Source organism: Mixophyes fleayi, chromosome 3, assembly GCF_038048845.1.
Source record: "Mixophyes fleayi isolate aMixFle1 chromosome 3, aMixFle1.hap1, whole genome shotgun sequence".
In the NCBI taxonomy this organism is placed as follows: Eukaryota; Metazoa; Chordata; class Amphibia; order Anura; family Limnodynastidae; genus Mixophyes; species Mixophyes fleayi.
Genome location: NC_134404.1, coordinates 95,243,835 through 95,259,500, shown reverse-complemented (window position 1 = coordinate 95,259,500; position 15,666 = coordinate 95,243,835). Strand labels below are relative to the sequence as shown.

At 40.6% G+C, this 15,666-nt stretch overlaps 1 protein-coding gene across 1 annotated transcript in view; it reads right to left on the bottom strand.

The window, feature by feature from the left end:
* ARHGEF26 (Rho guanine nucleotide exchange factor 26) overlaps positions 1 to 15,666 on the bottom strand; it is a 141,130-nt gene that overhangs the window by 15,984 nt on the left and 109,480 nt on the right. Inside the window, exon 12 of the mRNA XM_075202022.1 lies at positions 1,266 to 1,472. Within this exon, the coding sequence (XP_075058123.1) occupies positions 1,266 to 1,472 (207 nt within the window). The remainder of the gene's footprint in view (positions 1 to 1,265; positions 1,473 to 15,666) is intronic.

The window sequence follows — 15,666 nt, the reverse complement described above, 5'->3', positions numbered from 1 at the left end:
TCAATTTTATACAGGACAGTTCACCACTGAGTATTATTATTATAGTTTATTTCTATAGTACCGATCATGTTACTCAGCACTGTACAGATGATATGTAAACATTCACACAATTGGAGCTTACAGTCTCAATTCATGAAGACACTAGGGTCCATTTTTGTCAGCAGAAAATTAACCTACCTGTATGTTTTTGAACCGAAGACGATAACTGGGGTACCTGTAGGAACCCCATGCAAGCTCTTGAATATACAGATTCCAAACAGATAGGGTCCTGGTTGTATAGAACCCACGACCCCAGCTCTGTGAGGCAGCAATGCTAACCACTGTAACACCCTATACTAGAGACAAAGTTAATCAGGTGTATGCCTATAATAGGCCACTTGAGACACTACATTTCAGGGGGGGAGCAACATAAAGAGATTTCTTGTTTCTAAAATGTATTATTTATCCTGTTACTAGACCTAATAATGTTTACAATACAGATAATATAAGTTTTAAAGTATACAAAGCTGATATTGAAATGCTGATGGTTTGAATAAGGGATGAGAAGGACACCATTGCAGTTGCTGTCTCAGATATCAGATGGGAAGTGTGTATATTAGACATAACACAGGTAAAATCACGCAGGTGAGTGATTAGAGTTTTAGCCAGTTATGTTATGTTTTGTTAGCCAATAGGACATGAGTTGGGGGGTGTAGTTAGGGTTATTTATAGTTCAGTTTGTCTAAAGATCTGTCTTCTGCTTCCGGATTCCTCCCGACCACCCGGCAGTTCAAGGGTAGGGGTTAAAACTTTTTGGGTATTTGTAGGTAGGAGAGGTCACTACTCCCACTTTTGTTTGTGGTGTCATCACAGGTTTGGTCCGAATGTTAGTAGGACCCGTGGCCGGTATGTTAAAGGTTTTACTGGCAGTTATAGGGGGTGTAGTCTTGCCGTTGGACAGATATTTAGCACCGGCCAATAGATAAGGTATGATCCTGGGTTGGTGGTACTATGGTCTGACCTTTCTACAGTTATTGGTTTTGTTTTTAATGACTGCCCTGCTCTCGTCCGCCTTTCAGTTCTTAGCTTCCAGCATTTAAGCCTTTTAATAAATCCTATTTTTATTCCAACGTTAATTTGGTGTCCGTGTCTTTATTGGTTTATTTAATATGTTAAGTCTGGTATAAATGATGAGAGCTTCCCCGCTGTGCATTTTATGGCTAGACACACCTCCGGGCATGTTCTAATGGTGAAGAAATTCATGCAAAAGTGTGAGATGTACTTACAGGTTCTCCGTTCCCAACAGCATCTCCACCTCCTCTCCAGCGTAGTTGCTGTGGATAGTGAGTGTGAACAGGTAGCTTGCCGAACACTGCCTTGAGTAGAGAATGGGTGTGCTATTTTTTAATGGAGAGTTTGGCTCTTCATTGTCACACTGCTCCACATGAAGCTGGTCCAGCATCGAATAGTCTGTGACATTATAGCTCTCGTCACTGCAAGAACAGAACATTTAGTTTACATTTAGTTCAGTGTACTTTTAACAATTAAATAAGTTTTCCATTTTTAGATAAACAAAAATAAAAAAATAAAAAATCACATTCAATTGCATTTCTGAGGTTCAACTTATAATAGCACTAAAATATTGCCATGTGCCACATTGATAACATGGTTCTCCCTGCAATGGAAAAACACAATGCTTGTTTGCCATCAGCAAGCAGTAATTGTTAAGCAAGTCACACACGCATCAATTTCTATCCAAACACACTATTCTATTTCTGTAAAACCAAGCGGATATACAACAAAGGCACAAACAAGCTACAATCCAGTAAAAAATGTTACTGGATTGAAAATTAACAGAGTAAGGTAAAAATAAACAAGTTACAGACATTTCAATTTGATCTGACAGAGCACAAAGACATTTGCAGAGCATGTACAACGTAGGACAGTGATAGGTTCGCTAGACATTAAGGGGCATATTCAATTCCTCGCGTTGTTCTTTGAATGCACTACTACCGTTACTGCGGTAATAGCTGTGCGTATTACCGTTACTATGGTAATTTCAACACTGATTTTTGCTCGCCGCTCTGTGCATTAAAAGTACCATAGTAACGGTAATAATGTGCGGCCCGCATTGTTCTAAAAAAACAACGTGGGAAATTGAACCTGCCCCTAACTGTACAACGACTAAACAGTTCAACTGCAAAACTGTTCCAAGGAATATTCACCTCATTCCGCATTTGGTTACAACATTTTTCATGTTTTGCTGCTGGAATTCAGCTTTATGTGTTCCCAGCTCTACCCACCACCACCATACAGCAGAAATATTTCACCACTGTTGTCCCAGCTCTGTTCAATGAAATGCAAATTTAATGGAATCAAAAGATTGTACTGTAGGATATTCACACCTCTGCAAAATGACTGGTTCTTCTGCGAAACTTAATAGGCAAATAATTTCACCACAACTTTGCTCATCTCTAACATCAACCAGCTTCAACACGAACCTTCAAGATGTAGCTTTTCTAGCTAAGATGAATATAAATTGATTTGGCCAAGTACATTTGATTGTGTCGGGTCTATCAGCAACCACAGACATATTGATTCTATAACAACTCAGGTTTGAACGACTGTATTGTAATGTGTGGCCAACTTTAGACTAAAGATGATCACAAACAGGATGATTGTTTTGGCCACAGGTTTCACAGCAACCTATCAGCACGGAGTTTATCCTTGTTTCCTACACAAGGTGAACCTAACAAGACTATATAGATAGGCGACAGATAGATAACTAGAAGAGGGAGAGAGAGATAATGTAGCAGAGTCACCGTTCTCCCACAGAATATGATAAAATGTTGCCTTGTGTATGTTTATGTAAATGAAAAGAATTATACATTTGTGTCTGGTGTACGTTCACATGTATTGATATATGTCCGCTTTGTTTATGTTATTATGTGCAGTGATTATTCCCGTGTTTCTTGCATGTTGTTGGTTGTACTTTCTACAGTACAAGGAGCAGAGAATGGTATTACCTTAACAACTACTTTCACTGTTAAGGTTACTGCCTATCACTGGGTTCTTTCTGTATAGGGAAAGCTAGTGAAAAAAAAATGATCCCACCACTGAATTATTATTACAATTAATGTTTATTATAAATTGCCAAAAAGTTCCACAGCACCGGACAGTGGGGAAACAGAGCAAACAAACCATAACACAAAAAGATGCACAGGGTATATGAGATGGGAAACATAAAAAGACAGGAATGCAAATGAGGGTCCACATCATGAGAGCTTACAATCTAGTACAAAGTGTCTGACACAGCAGAGGAGGTGCGATATTTAACATTTGGAAACTGATTGGGTGTGGAAGGTAGTTTCAAAAGTGAGGAGTGGCACAGGAAAAGTCTTGGAGGTGGGCAGGGCCGGATTAACCATAGGGCTAACTAGGCTACAGCCCAGGGGTCTATGACATCCAGGGGGCCCTTGAAAGTGCTCAGCAGCAGTATTGCGCCCCCCAACCGATCAATACTGCTGCTGAGCACTTTCACTGCGGTCCTTCACTGCTGTAGTCTCCTTACTGAGGAGATCTACGAGTCTCACTCTCACGAGATCTCCTCAGTAAAGAGCGTACAGCGCGCCGGAGAAGGAGGTAAGTGTTGGGGGGGGGGGGGAGGGGGGGGGGCACTCAGCTTGGATCACGGGGGGGGGGGGGGGGGGGGGGGGGGGCCCTTAGCCCAGGGGCCCTCTATTCTCTTAGATGGTCATCAATCATTAGTGAGGCACGGGCCCGGATTCAGAAAGAAGAGGGGTGGGAGTGTATAAAGAGATGGCGTTCGAGATGTTAAAGTATATGTGGTTGAGGGCTTTGCAGATTGGAGAGATATGTTTGAATTATATTCTGGAAGGAATGGGGAGCTAGGATAGGAATTGGCAGAGTGATGAGGCAGAAGCAGAGCAGTGAGAGGGAAAAAAATCAGTCTTCCTGCAGCGTTGAGGATTTATTAAAGCAGGGAAAGGTGGTTGAGAGGAGTAACAGACACCTAGCGCCCTAATAAAGCTGGTGATCAACAGGGTGGCAGAGTGAGATCAAACCAGACACGGATAGATGTTAAAGATAGCTCTAGGTACATGAAATAGCTCTAGAAATGCAAGATAGCTCTAGGTACATGAAATAGCTCTAGAAATGCAAGATAGCTCTAGGTACATGAAATAGCTCTAGAAATGCAAGATAGCTCTAGGTACATGAAATAGCTCTAGAAATGCAAGATAGCTCTAGGTACATGAAATAGCTCTAGATAACGGCGATGGATATGCAGATAAGAAAAATAGAAGAGCGTGGATAGAAAATGGCAGGGTTCTAGTGGGTGCATGACACAGTGGCTCTACAAGATATAAGGTAGTAGCTGATGTCATTGTGCTGATGGCATGTGAGCTAAAATAGTTGCATTAATCTGTATCAAAGCAATTATTGACTATATGCAATCAATAAGAAGTTAAAAAAATAGAGCCTAACAGAGTAGTGTCAAGAACAGAATACATTGGTGAAAGAGGAGGTAATGATTATTTATGCTATTTTGGGAATATTTTACATTAGATCACTACCTGTTTACTGTTTAAAGCACAGATAGGAAACACACTGGAAGGAAAATCAAAACACTAACATGTGAAATTCACTGTAACATCTGTTATTCCTGAACGTCTGCCAACTAGTAAAGGTTTAGTGCTCTTTCATATAAACATTACACACACTGCACAGGAGACAGGCATTTCTGCTTTGGGGCCCTTGTCACTCAAACTTCAGTATAAGATGGGAATGTAATTAACGGCAACTCAAAGAAATAGAAATTAATGGTTTCAAGTCCCACATTCCCTGAAGAAATGTACACACTAAATGCATTTTCTTCTTCTGTTGCAATTGCTAGAGATATACATTTGCTTCATGCAACAAATAAATACTCAAGGAGCAGTGGTATATTATATTATGAACATATACAGCTTAAACCAGGAATCCAGAGTTGCTCTACTCACCTACAATGGTGCAAGAGACAAAGTAAACAGAAGACGGGCTGTGCACTATAGGAGTTTAATGCAATGTAACTCTCTCTACTTCATTACTGATGAATGTTCTGCTGTACATTAAAATGAACTTTGGGTGTGTTGCTTGTTATGTAGGGAATGTAGCAAGGAAGAAATAAAGGCGGGCTCCAGCTGGCACTAGTGGGAGCATAGCAGTTGGTGATAACAGGAAAGATCTTTGTAAAATATTAGTACAGATGGTGAAGGTCTATTTATTATCACGATTGTTGTTCCCTCCCCCCCCCCCCCGATAAATAACGATCATCACCGTTGGTTGCTCCTAATTATTGGAGCCATTTATACATTTTACCAACTGTGCAGCACTGATGAAAACAGACTGTCCAGGCAAAGTGTCCTGTGTATAATTACCTTTACTGATTGCTTAAGGCAATGGTGAAACACTTGTTTAGCCACCCCTTAAAAATCATACTGTGCATGCACAGGGATGGAATGATTTTCTCGGCGGGGCTGCAGAGCAGGTAAGATCAGCCTGAAGCCATCCTGATATGCCATCAGAATTTTCACGTTAAGCTTGATAAATTGGCTCATTTTACTATACCTATAGAGGATCTACGGCGGTTTTTGGCCTTTACGTCGGAAAAATCTGTGCTTTTCTTGGATAAATTGGCCGGATATGGGAAATGACCCTTTCCCGGCAAGGGCTTGATAAATAGGTCCTATTGACCAACATTTACAAAAATGCATTTTAAGAAAGAATAATAAGCTAACAACAATATACAATCTGTGTATCTCTCATCTTCTTTAACTTTGGCTATAACAGACATTTTTTAGAGCCCAATATACAGCATCTCCTGTTGAACTTAAATGTGGTGGCCTACAAATCAGTCATACTCCTTGATCTTACAACAAGCAAGGTGCTGAAGATCACATTTATCTAATGCAATGTGCTCAGTGGTGTTTTTAATGCAAATTAAGTGCATGTAAGGGGATATGAAAACAAGAATCACTGTACAAAATGACAGTACATATTTGTGTGTAACTGATATCGACCAATTGTCGCAATTTCAGTGCGAGAGTCCTGAATTTAAGGCTCTGTCCCGCCCAGGGACATGTTGGGGAAAGGGAGATATTGAACGGGCAGCCTATCACTTTACAGCGCAAGACAGCCCTCTGGGAGAGTGACTTCGTGCCCTCTGGGGGTGTGGCCACTCCACTGCAACAGGACCATGCCCCGTGTCCCACTGCTGGGGACTTGCATTTTGGGAGGTATGATTTAATTTGAATTGAGCTGCAGAGCATTTTTATACCGTTTTTGTTTCATTTCAGTGCATCTGATTTATATTCATCACACTGTAAATGTACTGAATGTGTGTGTGCATATTATATATCTATTCATACATATGCTTTTCTACATGCATTTGGCTTGGACACGATAACTTCTGTGCGGCTGTCACAGATACATGTTTATAAGAAGCAGATTATAAAACACATTTGGAAATGCACAATAAAACACATACAAAAACACAATGCAGTTTTAACATGCAATAAAAAGCGCACTGCGATCGCATACCTCCCAACTTTACCGATTTCAGGACTTTGTCCCACTGTCCCGCCTGGGAACATGTTTGGCCCGTGGGTGGGAATGTTGGAGGAAGAGGGGATATCTAATAAGGAGCCCAGCGCTTTAGAGCGGTGGCAGCTCTCTGGGGATGTGACCACACCCCCATCGTGATATGGGCATGTCCCTTGTCCTGCTGACGGGGACAAGCATATTGTGAGGTATGTAAACGCCAGTGTGCGTTTAACCTTAATCCAAGGTGGGCAACACAATCATCATCATCATCATCATCATTTATTTATATAGCGCCACTAATTCCGCAGCGCTGTACAGAGAACTCATTCACATCAGTCCCTGCCCCATTGGAGCTTACAGTATAAATTCCCTAATATAGACACACACTCACACACAGACATAGACAGACAGAGAGGGTGACAGACAGACTAGGGTCAATTTTGATAGCAGCCAATTCACCTACCAGTATGTTTTTGGAGTGTGGGAGGAAACCGGAGCACCCGGAGGAAACCCACGCAAACACAGGGAGAACATACAAACTCCACACAGATAAGGCCATGGCCGGGAATTGAACTCATGACCCCAGTGCTGCGAGGCAGAAGTGCTAACCACTAGGCCACTGTGCTGCCCACTTTTAAAGGTCTCAAATATGGCCCATAGCCCTGCACAGCAGCCACATCTTATCTTTGTGTAAAAGCATCAGTAAGAATAAGAGATCAGAGCATCAGTATGAAGTGTTCACATTGAAGTATGTTAACCTATTGCTGACCAGTGGAAAGATATCACCAGCCAACCATAGACTAATCTGCTACTTAGACTGTATGGATGCAATATGTTTCATTCTGTGACATCAGAATCACCAGTACTTCCAAGCCTAATCTAAATAGTGTGTTTACTGACCACAATATTTTCCTTTTCAAACTCTTCTCACTCCCTGCATCTTCATACCTAAGCCTGTAATACGTCAAAAGAATGTACAGAATGTAGATTTTCAGCATTTTTCCACCAGTTACACACTACAATGTGATCTTAACGATGTCCTTGATCATTTGGCTCCAATTAGTCACATCCGTGTTGCAGCTGGTTCTATCCCTATCAGACAAATCTCACCACCACCTTCAGAAACATTTCCACAAGGAAAACTGATGGCGATTTCTTCAGTAAACTTTCCTGAAATTGTATATTTCTGTCAAACATGATTACTTCTCTCATGTCTACTCAGCATGCGATCCGAAGTAACTGTTTATCACTTTAAAATTCCCTTTTCTTCCACACATACTCTCTGCTTTGTTCAATTACAAGTGACTCAAGCATTCTTCAAACACTGAACGGTCTACTGTTGGAGCACCAAAACACTCAGTCCGTGGAACTCTCAGTGATTAATCCATTTATTCATCAGGTCACTGCAAACTATTTCTTTTTATATAAACTTAACTAAATGTATCCCCCCCCCCCCCCCATCAGCCTCCTCTGGGGAAACCACAGCATATACTTATCCACATCACCCTCAGTTCTTTGGAACAAACACTACAGACAATATGACTGCAATATGTCCAAAACTTGGTGCTTTGGTATAACATTTAATTCTGACATATAATTTTCCTCATATTCAGTTGACAAATACCTGCCACTTCTACCAACAACTGTTTTTTGGGCACCAAAAGGCTCTTTCAAAACTCATCTCCACCAAAAACCTACATTAAAAAGGTATTTATGGTGTTTGGTCTTATATTAATCCACATTTTATCAGTAGGAATCCGGTATCATTGGAAAAGCTATCGCACATAGTGGTCACTAGTTATGATTAGTACAGGATTAATTCAAAAAAGTACTCTGTTAATGGGATGATCTAAACCAGTTTTTCAGCTGTTGGGAGTGAGTTGCCCCCACCTTTGGAAAGGCATCGTTTGAACTGACCTATGACCTGTATTGTACTGGACTGAATTGAACACTGGACCAATGAAGAAAGATCTTAGCGTTATCTTTGTATACATTGTGACATCATTATTGGGTTTTTTTCAATCCTAACTGCATATAAAAAGGCACTGACCCAGCAACAGTCTCTTTATACCAACACAGACTTCAAGATTGATGACTGTTCCTGGATCCAGTGTGCCTGTGTAATGCATCGGTTATACTTTGTTATATTTTGCTATTATATCTCTTGTGCGTTGGAACCACATTAAATCGCATTGGACAATCTTTATTGGTGATAACAGAAACAGAAATAATGCAATTTTTTCTTATTAACCATAGATATTTAGTGGACCAGAGATGCTTTGCAGATGTTATGTGACTGGGTATTGCTAACCTATATTCAGTATATTTATTATGATCTGTTCAACTTTTAAAGTATATCGAGGTCTGGGGGGAGTGTTCAGGGAAAGGAAAAGGAAAAACAAATAAAATAACACAGAAAAATTAAAATATACATAAAAAACAAAGACGACATTAGCAATGAGAGGACAGCCCTTGGAAAATAGGCTGTCCCTATCGATTGATACCTACCTGCCATAGCAGGCGATAGCCTTTACTGGCTGTCGGTTTGGGTAAATAGGAAGAAGCCATAAATCGCAGGAAAAATCCCATTTACACAGGGTTTAGGGCTTATCTCTTATGAAAAGTGTGTAATACTACTACTGTTGTATTACTGAGTCTAATCACCTGCGTATAGTACAACCTAGGCTTTAAGCATGTTGCTCTTTCAAGACAATATTAAATCAAAATATAAATCGCTACAGAGAAAACCTGCAGAACCGGTTTGGGAAGTAGCAGACAAATTAACACCTTTCTCTCCATAAATCCATGAAGCAATTATTTTACTACACAAGCACCAGTCTTATACTGTCTGCATGACCTAAAACGTCCATCATCATCATCACCATTTATTTATATAGCACCACTGATTCCGTAGCGCTGTACAGAGAACTCATTCACATAAGTCCCTGTCCCATTGGAGCTTACAGTATAAATTCCCTAACATACACAGACAGACACTAGGGTCAATTTTGATAGCAGCCAATTAACCTACTAGTATGTTTTTGGAGTGTGGGAGGAAACCGGAGCATCCGGAGGAAACCCATGCAAACACGGGGAGAGCATACAAACTCCACATAGATAAGGCCATGGTCGGGAATTGAACTCATGACCTCAGCGCTGTGAGGCAGAAGTGCTAACCACTTAGCCACAGTCCATCTCCCATCATGCACCTTGGTGGCAACATATGGGCACGATTGTGGCTAAAATAAATAGATCTGGTGTAAAAAAACACAAAGCCAACATTCCAATATGTGCTCAAAGTCAAATAGGCTTTGTCCGTTCTAATGATATCACCCAACATTCACTGAACAGCTGATCATTATAATAGTCTATTGGTACCACCATTGGGCAAGTACATTAGCAGAGGTCGATTTCAGAGTTGCAACCCACGACTGTTTAAATTAAAAACATTGTTGGGAAGCTGACTGAGGCTGAATAGCCCATCTTAACATGAGTGTGGGAGTACATACCAGCCCATTATTACTCTCAGGCACACCAGCCTATCAGGCTAATTCCAGAAGTGCCAGGATGCCAGATGGTGCCTGCCTAAAATGAGCAATAGCAAACTATACATTTACATTTTTTAACCTTTTAATCCTAAACTACTTCATTAGTAATGAAGTTTGGTAAAATTACCTTTAATAACTATAGGGTTCTATATCCTGCAGTTCACACCGTAGTCACCTAGAGTTCTGATACAGTTGCACCACTTGCTGACTTTATTCAACGTTCTCCAAATGTTCTATCCCTGGAAGCGAGACAAGTGAAATAGTGCTTCCTACAGCCCGACTTGTTGGGTCCCAGACACGGGAACCCCTTGGTTATTCTAGGCAGGGGCAAGGGGTTATCTTATTAAAAACAACTTTAGCACTTGAACATGAACAAGGTGACCAGTGATATAAATGAGTATATATACAGTATAAAAAGGGTTACATAATAGTTATCAATGAAAGAGTTTAAAGTGAACATTAAACAGTGCCGCAGATTGTTTGGTGCAATTAATTCAAATATTCTGAGCTGTTCTCAGCTAAACTAATGCTAAACTATTATGAGGGGAATGCAACTAGCCGCGAGGTGCTGCCAGAAATCGCCTCGACATTGCCGGCCAATACAGTACAGAAATCTACACTCGTTTTATAAAAACTCTGACGCGATGTGTCTCAGTGGACTGTTCTGTTGATGCATTGCGTCACCTCGTGGCCAATTTTAAGCAGTAGGATAAGTCAGGTTGGTGTTTGTAAATACTTAAAAGTATTGAACCTCACCAAGTGCATGGCACTATAAGTACCAGCCTATCCTGCTCTGGTAACTGCACTGTGTCACTACATTTTAAAAATGTTTTCAGCTGCTGAGAGCCTGGGAACACCCACATATTTCTTTCCCAGATCTAACAAGTAACATTTAAGATCAGCAACAGGTGTCCAAACTATAGAATGTGGAAAACAAACCTGAACCCTTCAATCAGGATGATGACAATCAGCTGGTATTGACTATTTTTGTATCTCCATTCAGGGAAAGGTATGATTGATTGTATGTTCAGGAACCACTAATGTGAAAAACATTTACAGTCCTGACATGAGTAATAATCATTAGTAAACCTCGCCAGAGGAATGCATACATTAATATAATTAGGACTGCTCACATACAGAACATGCTGTTAATACTTTCTTGGCACTGCGATACTTGTTATACAAATACTTCCTTCAATTGTGTATCGTATACGGTACATTCCTGCGTGACTGCCGTTGCTCTGGGTAACTGAAAGCCTCGGACCATCTATAAACAGTGAATAAGCTAATCATTTCCTGGCCCTTACTATTCAGTCCACGTTACATTTCTATCTATACTAATCACAATAAAGACACATGCACACAGAGGCACTTACCTACAAGAAATTGTAAGCACTGGCACTCAATATGTAGGGCTTTCATTTAATTTTAATAAATTAAGCAGATATTTACTTCTGCTACATATAAAGGGAATATATAGACTTATAAACATGTTGTGGGGATCTCTTAGGAGCCTTATGCTAGGATGTTAAATATGAATTAAATGTGAAGTGAGCATTCAATTTGTGAGGGCAATATACCGTGAATGTATTAAACAATAACTGAGGAGGTCCCATTGTTGTCTGGTAGAGACAAGTGTATAATTTAAATAGGAAGTTCGGGGACATTGAGCATTCTGTATCAAGTCATGCAAGGAATGGAGAAATCTGAAGACTAGCTAAGTATTGAGGGAATTACTGTTTCTGAAATTGAGAATTTGTATATTTAGCTACTTTGCAAACCGGATTTTTTCGTGTGCCTGTTCTTTAAAAGATATACTGAGATTTAGAACATACACCCCTGATTAGTGCTTGGGCACACTGTATAAACAGTCTCTTACTCTGTAGCAAATAACTTACCTGGGCTAGGGACTCGAATTATACTTCATGTAAGGTGCAGGCAACACCACTGTTTAGTTAACTGTTAGCACACAAAGGAGTTCTCATGAGCAAATTCCTACTTTTAGCAGGTTTTGCTTACTAATAATGTAATAGATTTCAACTGATCTTGTATGTAAAGTCTGAGGCTGGAGAAAAGATGAAATAGGTTTTTCGTACAGCTTAACTGCCACAAAATTATGAAAGTAGGGAGGTCACAGAACACCCCTTTCCCGCCAGCCAATCACAAGCGGTTTCCTACACTGATTGTTTGTGACTGGATGGTGGCAAAGGGAAGTCTCAGGGAATTTCTGCTTTGATCATTTAGTAGCAGGCTGCACAATTGATTTTTGTATCTGGATTTTTATTTTGCTTTCCCCTTTTAGTCTAGACCCCATTGGGCTAGGACAGACAAAGAATAAACAAAACAAAACTTTACTTCTCATTGGACCATGATGGTTCAAGAACAAATAAATAATTTGATTTTATTTCTTACTGGACTATTGCAAATCACAAATGAAGATTTAGTTTTATATTTAATAGTGGTTTGGGTTGTCTTATTTAGTTAAAGGTTATTTTAAAATCAATACATTCATAAAGTGAATGTAAATTGTGGCGTCACAATTCACATTATGAATGTATTGATTTTTTATTTTTTTTTAAGGTTGGTGGTATTTACTAATGTTATCAGTCAGTAGTGAAGAAAATCTGTTTATTTCAAAATCATTTATGGGTTTACTTTTCTTTACTATTTTGGTATAATGGAACAAGTGCCCAGGTCCATTTTACTGGGACCACTAGAGTGGCAAAGTTGTCACACCAGGGATCCCAATCTTGTTCATTGACCCCACATCTCAGGGTGGTGGGGGCACTGTGTTTTTGCAGCCTCTCCTCCCACTCCCACTTCATAGAAGCACCAGCCTGGAATTGGTTTTCTGGGTAAAAGAATTTTCCTAGCGGCAAGGTATGGTATTGCGTACAATGAATTGAGTAGGCTTTGTGGCGTGTTTTCTTACAAAATAGAATAGGGGGGAAAGAGTAAAGTAAGTAATTTTGCAATTGAGAACCATTTGAATAAATTGAATAAATCCCCTATTAAGCCCAGCAAACATCATGAGCAGAAAGAATAATTTGGGGGTGTCCGGGTTTTATTGAAAGATACCTGGTTTTTGTTGAGCAGGCTTTATGCACAAAACTGACAGCAGGAATTCTTGATGTACTCAGTAGACATTCTATATATCATTGTTAAAAGGTCATCCCTGACATCAAGAATCATGCTTGCAGGTGCACAGCCTTTAAAAAATACAGGCACTGGCCTTAGGGTTCATTCATACTTATTCAATTTTAAATCAGCTTTCATGCGTATTACATTCAAAATAGGACAAATGACAGCTAATGGTTAAACTATTTTCTAAAATGTTAATTAATGCTCAGCTATCAATAAAGTAGATTGTATTAGTAAAAGACAAGCAAGTGTAAACACATTAGTAATTAGTTTACGCATGAAAAAAACACAACTAAAGCACATTTGTTTTCATGCTTTATTCCAATGCATATGGGTGAACAAGTCCTAAAACTAAACTGGTGAACAACCACAAAGATCCGACCCTTATCTCAGAGTAAAAGGAGCACATTTAATATCTGGAACATCAGTGTCTGATCTGCAGTCAGTAAGAGTAAAACTCTATAAGCACAGACTGCAGGACAAATGGTTTAGATTTTAAACACAAAAAAAAGCTTTATAAAATATCTTGTTAGGCACACTTGCCAACCTGTAGTACCTCCTGACCGGGAGATCATGGAGGAGAGTTAGCTGGAAAGTGTGGGTTGGAGGGGTGGTGACAACTACCCCCCTGCTCGGTTACACTGCGATACACAGCATAGCACAGCGTGGATGATGACAACAATTGCATCATTAAGCCCCCTCTGCCCGCACCTGGGAGGGGGTCTGATTTTTCAGGAGAACACCCTAAAAATTGGAAGTCTCCCGACGTATGTTTTTAATATTAGGCTTTTTTACATTGTAACCTGTCTCAGGGACAGGGTCCATAACAACTACTGTTTCAGTATGATTTTTTTTTTTTTTTTGCCTGTTAATATCATATTATGAGTATCATTAAACCAGCATGAAATATATTGGCCCTAAAGAAAAATAAGAGTGAGGAAAGGTCTGATCCTGGAGATGTTTCACAGGGAAGGCACCAAAATTGGGAGAGGTACTGAATGTGAAGAGTTTAGGAGAGTGAGGATTCGAAGAGGACACCAAGGCAGCGAACTTGTGGAACAGAGAAGAGAATAGTGTTGTCAACAGATAAGGAAAGAAGAAGAAATTAGCGGACCATGGAGGGGTGGGGGTACAATGACTTTGGTCTTGAATATGTTATGTTTGAGAAAGCGCTGGAACATCCAAGAGGACAGAGTGGGAGAGGTCTACAGAGAATAGGTACATTTGGGTGTTATCTACAAAGAAGTTATATTGGAAGCGAAAGAAGTAAATAAGATTAAGAGAGGAAGAGACAAAAGGGAGGAGACAAGGAGGTAATTCACGAGAGGCAGGGTCAAGGGAGGATTTTTTGAGGATGGGCGAGACCAATGCGTGCTTGAAGGAAGTACGGAAGTTGAAGAGGTGGGCAAGGTGGGAGCAGGTATCTGGACAGAGAGAACAGAGAAGGGGATAGGTTTTTAGGTGGCAACTGGAGAGGGGACAAGATTTGATCCCCAGAGACAGAGAGGGAGGGTGTGGGTGGGGGCAGGGCAAGAGCAGCCTGATGTGAAAGGATGTCATTATGGGTGGACTTCATTTTGGAGGTGAAGTGGGTGATGAAGCTGAGGGCAGAGATGGAGGAGCGGGGGCAGAGTAGGGAGTTGAAGGTGGCAAAGAGGAGTTAGAGAACTGGGAGGAAATTAGATATTTGAAGTAGCACTGTTTGGAGAGAGATAGGGCAGAGCTGTAGGAGGAGAGAATTGAAGTGGAGTAAGTCAGTGTGACAGGTGATTTCCTCCAGAAGTGCGGTAGCATTTTTGTAGGTAATGGTTCAGTTTGGAATGCCAGGGTTGTGGATTGTTGAAGGCCAAGAGTTACAGGGCAGAGGTAAGTGTGCAGTTATAGAGTGAGACAGCCTGGTAAGGGCAGGAAAGAGTGGAAATAGGGAAGAGAAGTGAGTAGGAGGAAGAGGAATTAGCTAGGTTGTGATTATACTTGGTTAGGGTAGACTTGGGAGAGAGGGGAAGAAACGAGCGTGAAAAGGCTCAAGGAAAGGAGATGATGGTCAGCGGGGAAAAGGACAGTTGAAGAAATCCGAGATAGAGAAGAGGTGGAATATTACAAGGTCAAGGGAGAGTTTGAGAGTTAGATAGTGGAAGCAGGGTTGGCACGCACTGCTCTAACATTCCAGTCTTTGACCATTGGGTGTTGTCCCACTTCTTACCTTCTGTGAAGTAGTGCCAGAGTGGGGTATTCTCCTCTTGGGAGTGTACAGCCAGGCTGTAACATCATAGCCTGGCGCCACATTCCCAGCATGGAGCAGCAGTCGATAAATTCAGAGGTAAGAAGCATAGTGAGGAGACACTTAATGAGTGACAGTAGGTCACACTTTCAGTGATTTAGTCGTTCCTTAAAT